Source organism: Heterodontus francisci, unplaced genomic scaffold, assembly GCF_036365525.1.
Source record: "Heterodontus francisci isolate sHetFra1 unplaced genomic scaffold, sHetFra1.hap1 HAP1_SCAFFOLD_102, whole genome shotgun sequence".
Taxonomy (NCBI): Eukaryota; Metazoa; Chordata; class Chondrichthyes; order Heterodontiformes; family Heterodontidae; genus Heterodontus; species Heterodontus francisci.
Genome location: NW_027140380.1, coordinates 2055059 through 2064865, shown reverse-complemented (window position 1 = coordinate 2064865; position 9807 = coordinate 2055059). Strand labels below are relative to the sequence as shown.

General features: G+C 43.1%; 1 protein-coding gene across 1 annotated transcript; it reads left to right on the top strand.

Annotated features, from left to right (window-relative positions):
* The first annotated feature begins 5173 nt into the window (after positions 1-5173).
* Positions 5174-5551, top strand: LOC137359407 (histone H2B 1/2-like). Its single transcript, XM_068025389.1, has one exon. It carries the CDS (start codon positions 5174-5176, stop codon positions 5549-5551), a length of 378 nt encoding a protein of 125 aa, XP_067881490.1.
* The last annotated feature ends 4256 nt before the right edge of the window (positions 5552-9807 follow it).

Genomic DNA, 9807 nt, shown 5'->3' with positions numbered 1-9807 from the left:
TCACCTGGTGCCTATAATAGATTCTCTTTGTGTAAATCTCCACATCCTGACTGTCCGCTTCTGTTTCCACACTTCACTGTCCAATAACAAGAAACTGTGGGAACAGGCTGGATCGCTCCCTTTGCGCTGGCACGGACATGATGGGCCGAATGGCCTCATTCTGCGCCGGAAATTTTCCATGTTTCTGTTTGCTGAATTGTTGCCGGAATCTGCGCCTGCGCTCCCCTCCCCCAGCACTGCCTGTGAGCGGAAGAAGATGGTGTAAAACAGCCGCGAATGGAGAGATCCCGGTCCCGGGGGAAGGGAGCAAACAGCAGCCTCCTTCCAGCAGCACATCGCTTTGGGAGCGTGTCCGCAGACTGACTCAGAGATCACTATCGAGTCCAGGGCAAGTTCAGGGGCAGGCGGGGGCTGTTTGTAAGAGGTGGAATGGAGAATCAACTGGTCCCGGAACATGGAGTGAGTGGGGGAAGGGAGAGGCCATTCTCAGGCTGTGTGTCGACAGGGAAAGGAGACAGAATGGGAAGAACCTGTTACTGCAGTGCAGTCAAACAATGATAATATTTGTATGACTGGGCTTCCTTTGTGGGGGCTCATTATTATTCGAGAGATTAAATTCATTAAAATCCTGTATCTTCTATCTCACCTGTATTTTAGTTATAAACATACTTTTGTCCAAACAGACAAATAATTGAATGAACCAGAATAAATGTGATGTTTCCTCCACCCAAGTTACAAGGAAGAGTGTCACCAGCTCCTTCTCACACACAGTCCGGACATTATCATTCACACAGCGCAGAGACACAGACAGGTCATCAGTTCCACAGTCTCAGACAGCAGAAATAGTTCCAGAGACACATTTTCAATCCATCTATCCAACAGAACAGGAGAGACAGACGTTGATTCCATGTCACCCCAACTCAGTACCACTGACAGGTAGATACATAAATCCCAGCCCAAATTCTCACCCACTATCAAATTATCAGTGTGTCAATCCCACAATAGTGCAACCTCAGCTACAAATTAAATACACAAAGAACTGACACATGGTTCCCTTTTCAAAGTTACAGAATTAAGGGCGGCGCAGTGGTTAGCACCGCAGCCTCACATCTCCAGCGACCCGGGTTCAATTCTGGGTACTGCCTGTGTGGAGTTTGCAAGGTCTCCCTGTGTCTGCGTGGGTTTCCTCCTGGTGCTCTGGTTTCCTCCCACATGACCAAAAGATTTACAGGTTGATAGGTAAATTGGCCATGATAAATTGCCCCTAGTATAGGTAGGTGGTAGGGAAATATAGGGACAGGTGGGGATGTGGTAGGAATATGGAATTATTGTCGGATTAGTATAAATGGGTGGTTGATGGTTGGCACAGACTCGGTGGGCCGAAGGGCCTGTTTTAGTGCTGTATCTCTAAACTAAACTAATATAATCTGAGATTCAAGTTAAATACCAGCCCAAGATTTACACATGTTATCAGTTTATTATCAGTATTAATTCCCATAATGTGTCCAGACATATCCATTAGATACAAGTCCAAACTAAAATGCATAATCAGATTGAGAGATTCTGAAATATCGTATAACCTGAGATACAAACTCAGATTCCAGTTTAAAACTCATCCGGATTGTGAAACTAAAAGATACATTATAAATTTGATGAGTATAGTCTGAGCTATAAATTACATACCAGTCCTAAAACCTCATAGTGTCAGATGGAAGATACTGTACAATTCCAGACTGAGCTCATTTTACACACAAGTCCAAGATTCTCCCTCAGAGTCAGACTGAATGGCATTGATCAAATTGATTAGTACAGCCTGAGTTACACTTGCACATCAATCCTGTATCAGATTGAAAGATACATTATCTTTCACTATTATGTTCACAGTGACAGATATTTAATACTTGGCAAAACTTCAAACATATTGTCTGCTTAAAACCGACCACATCTGTGGCCTGTTGCTGTGCTGACATTTTATGCAGAATGAATCCAGACTTGCAAACAGTCCCAGGGACGGAAGGTTATATAATGAATCCCCCACTCACACAGAGTACCAGATACTGACAGATAAAGTGATGCTGAAACACATGCTCAGTGCCAGATGCTGAAAAGTATAGGTTGATTATTGCACTCACTCACAGTACCTCAGCCCGAGTCATCTAAAGCAACCTAACACACAAATAGTAGCACTGAGAGATTGAGAAAGAGTCCAAAACTCACATAGAGTACCAGACACTGACAGATACAAACTGAAAACTACACGCACATGGATATAGGATTGGCTAACTCACAGAAAAGAGAGTGGGGATAAATGGAGCATATTCAGATTGGCAAACTGTAACTAATGGAGTGCCACAGGTACAGTGCTGGGGCCTCAACTATTTATGGTCTATATTAATAACTTGCATGAAGGGACCAAGTATATTGTTGCCAAATTTGTAGATGGTACAAAGATAGGTAGGAAAGCAAGTTGTGAGGAGGACACAATGTGTCTGTGAAGAGATATAGAAAGGTTAAGTCAGTGGGAAAACATTTGGCAGATGGAGTATAATATGGGGAAATGTGAGATTGTCTACTTTGGCAGGTGGAATAGAAAAACAGAATGTTATTTATATGGAGAGAGACTGCAGAATGCTGCTGTACCAAGGAATCTGGGTGTCCAGGTACATGAACTACAAAAATGTTAGCATGAAGGTATAGCAAGTAATTGGCATTTTTAGCAAGGGGAATGGAGTATAAAAGTAAGGAAGTTTTGCCATAACTTTACAGGGCATTAGTGACATCCCAACCCCATACAGTTTTGGTCTCCTTACATAAGGAGGAATATACTTGCATTGGAATCACTTCAAAGAAGGTTCACTCGGCTGATTGCTGGGATGTTTGATTGTCTTAAGAGAAAAGGATGAGCAGGCTGGGTCTATACTCACTGGAGTTTAGAAGATTGAGAGGTGATCTTATTGAAACCTGCAAGATTCTCAGTGGGCTGGACAGGTAGATGCTGAGAGGACGTTTCTCCTTGTACTGGATTGTAGAATTAGGGGCCAGAGTTTCAGATAAGCAGTCTCTCTTTCAAGAAGGAGATGAGGAGGAATTTCTTCTCTGAGAGGGTTGTTAATCTTTGGAATTCTGCTCTCCAGAGGACTGTGGAGGCTGTGTCATTGAATATATTCAACGCAGCAATAGACAGATTTTTGATCTACAACAGAGTCAATGGTTATGGGGGCAGGCAGGAAAGTGAAGTTAAGGCCACAATCAGAACAGCCACGATCTTATTGAGTGGCGGAGCAGGCTTGATGGGCCAAATGGTCTACTCCTGTCCTATTTCGTATCTTCTTATGTTCTTATGCACACACACACACACACACAACCAATGTGTGGCGGATCTAGAATTAATCCCACTTTCATACACAATACCAGTGACTGAAAGGTACAGAATGAATCCCACAGATAGATACGGTACCACCGACAGGTACAGAATGAATCCCATGCTCACAGTCAGCACCCGGGATTGAAAGATACATCTGATTCCTACCCTCACATAACAATATCAGACTGAGTTACAGAATGATTTCCACATTCATACTGGGCACCAATGACTGCTAATTAATTCATCCCACAATCACACACACTACCAAAGGCTGACAGATACAGAATTAATCCCACACTCCTATGTAGTAGCAAAGACTGACACATACAAAATCATTCTCAAATACTACTACAGTAGCTGGCAGATTCAGTGACTGCCAAACTCACATAAATCACCAGAGACTGACAGATAAAGAATGAACTCACACACACACTGAGCTACTGACAGATATAGCTTGAATTCCACATATACAGAACAACTGACAGATTCAGACAAAGTCCCAAATTACATAACATTCCAGAGACTAACAGAATGAATCAAATACTCACATACTGTGCCACTGACAGAATGTATTCCACACTCACATGCAATACTGAAGACTGACAAATACAGAATGTAACTCACACTTTCACAAAGTACCAGTGAGTGACAGGTACAGAATGAATCCCACATTCACACATGACACTAGAGATGGATCGCCAAAAAAACAATAAGGCTGCCAGAATAGATAGAATTCACATCAAAATTCTAAAATATGGCAGAGAAACACTCGACACAAATACATGTCTCATTTCCCTCATCTGGAAGGAGGAGAGCATGTCAGGGGATCACCGTGATGCGGTAATTGTGATCATCTTTAAAAAAAGTTGACACAACCGACTGTGTTAACTATAGAGGGGTATCCCTGCTGTCCACCACAGGGAAGGTCATCACAAGAGCCCTTCTCAACTGCCTCCTCCCCGTGGCTGAAGAGCTCCTACTGGAAACACAATGTGGATTGTGTCCATCAACAGGCACATTGAACATAATCTTCACAGCAAGACAACTTCAAGAAAATGTAGGGAGCAGCAGCAACATTTATACATGGCCTTCTCTGACCTGACAAAGGCCTTCGACTCTACCAGCCGAGAGGGATTATGGAATGTCCTCCTCAAACATACTGCACTACGACATGCAAGCTGTAATCCTTGCCAACGGATCTATCACTGACCCAATCCGAGTGCAAACGACGTCAAGTAAGGCTGTCATCGGCACCAATGCTCTTTTCCATCTTCCTTGCTGCAACACTCCACCTCATCTCCTCACACTCAAACACAGTACCTGACAGAGACAGAATGAATCCATACAGGACCAGAGACTGAGAGTTACCAAATTACATAAAACACTCGAACACAGTAGCCGAGACTAAAAAGGAAATTAATTGCACACTCACATGCAATAGCAGAGACACAACGACACAGAATCAGTCAATAAGTGTCCTCCCAACAACAGCCAGGACATTTCGAGGAAGCGCGACACAGTGAGCAGCTCTTTCAATATAAACTGGGGCTGGGGAGAGTCTTTGTGCAATATACTTCCTGATTGCAGTCAGGGTGTTTGTGATTGGTTGCAAATATTTAATCTGATTGGATGGCGAAAGAGACCACTGACAGAATTACAATAAAAAACCATTGTGACATCACTCCCAATCACCCAATCACAATCTTTACTTTCCCCCATCCCTCATTAGCATAGAGCTGTGGGATTGTCTATTTAATCCGCACTCGGAAGGGGTTTGGTTTATTTCTGTGTCTGAAATTGAATCTGAAGATGGTTGAGGAGAAGAAGAAAGCAGCTGCTAAGAAGGGCGCCAAGAAAACTGTGAGTAAACAGTCAGCAAAGGGTGGCAAGAAGCGGAGAAAGTCGAGGAAGGAGAGTTACTCCATCTACATCTACAAAGTGATGAAGCAGGTTCACCCCAACACCGGCATCTCCTCCAAGGCCATGAGCATCATGAACTCGTTTGTGAATGATATTTTCGAGCGCATCGCGGGTGAGGCTTCCCGCCTGGCCCATTACAACAAGCGCAGCACCATCAGCTCCCGGGAGATCCAGACCGCCGTGCGCCTGCTGCTGCCCGGGGAGCTGGCCAAGCACGCCGTGTCGGAAGGGACAAAGGCGGTGACCAAGTACACCAGCTCCAAGTAAAACTGCACAATGGACTGAAAAACATCCCAAACACAACGGCTCTTTTAAGAGCCACCCACAATCTCTCTGAAATAGCTGCATCCGAACATCTCTATGAAATCATTTTAAGACAATGTGTAACATAATAAATGTCCCACTCTTGTGTTTTTGACTGCTGTCCCATAAACCGAACTCAAACCCATAATCCGCTCATCCGCCTTTCCTTTTTTGCATAAAGCTGTTAATGTGGTTTTGCACAGCCCCTGAATGACCGCATTAACAGCTGCTTTCAGCGGTAAGGGTCAGACCTCAGTCCCTTCACTCTATTCCTGAAATGTGAACTAATTCATCATTTTATTAACAGCAACTCTCCGCACTGTAACAGCCCGGAATGGGATTATTACACAGCAGACTAAGGGAAGTTTGAGGACTCGATCCGGCTCCCTCTTTTCAGAGAAGGACACTGGGCTCTGATTGAAGATAAACTGAACGTTTCGCTTCAGGGAAATGCTGTGAACAGGGATTTAGTCCCGGGACAGTTTGAAAGCGATTGGAGAAAGATCCACAATTTAAACAACATTTTAAATCCGCGTCTGTAATTGGTGACGGAAAGAGTTGAATAGAACAAAATAAAGAGAAGGGATTTTAAATATTTGACTAAGGATGACATTTATTTTGATCCGCTCCTTTCTGACAATGAAATTGGCGGGCTTTTTGAAATTGACACATTTTCTGCTTCTGATGTTGTGGCGGGAAAATCCCGCCCACTTCTGTTTGTCAGTGACTTGATTGGTGAAGAATATAGGCAAATGAGGTGAATTTTGTAGCGACCAATGGGGAGAGTTTTCAGTCTATAAGTAAAGTAAATGCTGCAGAAAATATCCATCCTTTGTGAAAGTCTTTGTGAGATTGTGGAAATGTCTGGAAGAGGAAAGACCAGCGGCACAGCTCGGGCCAAGGCCAAGTCTCGCTCCTCCCGGGCTGGACTGCAGTTCCCGGTGGGCCGTGTTCACAGGCACCTAAGAAAGGGTAACTATGCTGAGCGTGTGGGTGCCGGAGCCCCGGTCTATCTGGCTGCTGTGCTCGAGTATCTGACCGCTGAAATCCTCGAGCTGGCTGGTAACGAGGCCCGGGACAACAAAAAGACCCGCATCATCCCCAGACACCTGCAGCTGGCCGTCCGCAATGACGAGGAGCTCAACAAGCTGCTGGGAGGGGTGACTATCGCTCAGGGCGGGGTGCTGCCTAATATCCAGGCCGTGCTGCTGCCCAAGAAAACCAGCGCTCAGAGCTCCCAGAAAAAGTAAAGCGGCCAAAATGTCATCTAATAAACCAAAGGCTCTTTTCAGAGCCACCCACAGTCTCTGTGAAAGGGCTGTTTCCTGTCTGATTCCAAAATGTCAGTAACAGGACCGAATGAGAACTATTTCAAATGTTTAAGCATCTGTTTCAGTGATTTCTCACTCCCCTCAAAGCCTGTCTAATTTATTACTTTGACACCAAGTTTGAGTTATTTGTCCCGTTACAGATTGCTGAATAGAGTCTTTTCCCGCCAGATACAGATAAGAAGACAAAAAATTAGATTAGAACTACGTAATATATATAACCCATCAAAAACTTTTTTAATTCCGCTTTTATCAGCACAAAGTCCTGGCGCGATTTTACGAACAGCTGAAAACTAACGCCAGATTTTCCATCAATTCGCTTCTTTCCGACACTGAAATTGGCGGCTTTTTCGAATTCAAACTGTCTGCCAATTTAAGCCAGTGATTGTTGTATTTCCTAATTCGAAGCTCTGCGATTGGTTAAGACATGTGAATGAGAAGAGGGTGACCAATCAGAAGTGGGCTCGGGATAGCGCGGGCTCAAACTGCGGGAATTCCAGGTCCCTGAATGATTGAGCTGAAACTGATCAGTTTCACAAACCCTGTCAGTTTCAGTGCAGGAAACACCGTCTCGGGGGAAATAACATCACAAGTGGGTTTGGTTCCAGTGACCGATTCAACGGCTGCTGCTAAACTCCCGGATTCCCTCATTGCAGCGAAATCATTTTGAAATTCTATGAAAACAATGAGTGATTCTGGAGGAGTGATGTGGCTTTTCACTGAGGGCATGTGTCGACTGGGGAAATAACTAACTGTAGAGTCTCGGGCACTGTTTACACAGCCCGTTTAGAAAATCAAATCCACTGCACATCCTTGCTGCAAATGAAATGTCAAATTCGGGGATTCCATTTTTTTTCATCCCGAACACAGCAGATTGATTGAACAAAGAAGTGAAAGCAAAATACTGCGAAAGCTGGAAATCTGAAATATTTCAGATTGATTGAACTGTTCTAAACAGCCTATCCCAGCTCCCATTTCTAGGTCACTGCTCGCTCTGTGAGGCAGTGGGTGGCTCTTCGAAGAGCCTTTGTTGTGTGTTTGCTGAAAAGGGTCAAATTGTTCAGCCGCCGAATCCGGAGAGTGCGGCCCTGCCGTTTCAGAGCGTACACCACATCCATGGCAGTGACCGTCTTGCGCTTGGCGTGCTCAGTGCAGGTGATTACATTGAGTGCGAGACAAATTCCATCCATCTTTTGTACTTCATGAGATTAATTTTGACACTTTCTGGTACATTATGTGACAGCGAGTTTAATTCTACATCTATCTGTCTGTGGTACTGTGTCTGAGTGTGAGATTATTTGAGTATCAGTCTATGAAACTAAATGTGATTGTGTGATTCATTCTGTATGTCAATCATGAGTATTGTATGCGTGGCAGCTTCTGTATCTATCTGCTACTGTGGCTGAATGTGGATATCATTCTGTATCTGTCAGTGTCTGGAACTAAATGTGAGTGTGAGATTCATTCTGTATGCACCACTCTTCACAGTCAGAATGTGACTGTGTGATTCATTCTCTATGTGTCAGTCTAAAGTACTATATATGCCATGGTTTTAATTATGTGTCTGACATTTTATGTGAGCTTGGGTATCAATGTATATATGTCAATCTCTGGTTCTTTCTGTGATTCACTCTGTGTCTGTCAGTCTATGATACTGTGAATAAGTGGGGGGTATATATGGTGTCTGTCTGAACTTGGTATTGAACATGATTGTAGGATTCATTGTGTATCTATCAGTATCCAGACTGAATGTGAAATAAGGTTCATTCTGTACATGAAAATCTCTGTTATTCTATGGAAGTGAACTCAAATATGCCTATCAGTCTTTGACACTGTATCTGATTGTGGGATTAACTCAATACCTTTCAGACTTTGCTACTATGCATATGTGTGGTTCAAGTTCTGCATGTCAGTCTCTGTTACTCTTTGTGAGTGTGGATATCTTTTATGTATCTCAGTCTCTCGCAATGAATGCAAGTGTGGGATTAACTCTCTTTTCAACAGTATCTGGTAATGATTGTGAGCATGTGACTCCTACAGTATCTGTCAGTGTTTTCTATTGTATGTGACTGTGCAATTCTTCCAATGTCTTTCAGTGCCTAGTACAGTGTGTATGGGATTCATTCTGTACCTGTCAGTATCTGGTACTGAATGAGATTGTGGGATTCATTCTGTTGTCTGTCAATCTCTGCTAATGTATGTAAGTGATATCTGTTATGCATATATTATTTTCTGGTACTGGAAGTGAATATTGTATTTATTCTTTACATGTTCGCCTCTGGTACTACGTATGAGTGTGGGTCTCATTCTGTATCAGTCAGTTTCTGGTACAGTCTGCGTGTGCATATCCAGTGCTCATTTTGCATTTGGCAGTCTCTGGTACTGAATGTGTGTTACAATTTATTTTTTATGTGTCTATCTCTAGCACAGTCCATTACAGTAGGATTCATTTTGTATCTCTCAGCTACTGGTATTGTCTGCAAACGTGATACATTCTGTATCTATGTGACGCTGGTGCTGTATGAGTGTGGAATTCTTCTGTACCTGTACTTAATATGTATCTACGGGATGCTATTGAGAACTATTTGTTGGACACCATAATGTATCACTATTTTCTTGTCTCACTGGTATTTTAAAATATAAACCACTGCACATTTTAACTGTGTGTTTTACTCAGTTGTGGTCTGTGCTTTTTGGACTAGTATTTAGTCTGCAACTGTATGAACACATTTGTGAATGACAACATATATTTCAAACTCACACATGGCATGCTCAGTATAATCAGAATCATTCATTTGATACGATATCATTCAGTACAGCTCTTACAGAGATTATTGGATTGGTATGTAATGTGCAGTGCAGTGTGCACTAATTGACATAATACTGTAACTT

Excerpts from the sequence above, each read along its gene's own strand:
- LOC137359407 (XM_068025389.1), top strand. The coding sequence starts at position 5,174 with ATGGTTGAGGAGAAGAAGAAAGCAGCTGCTAAGAAGGGCGCCAAGAAA.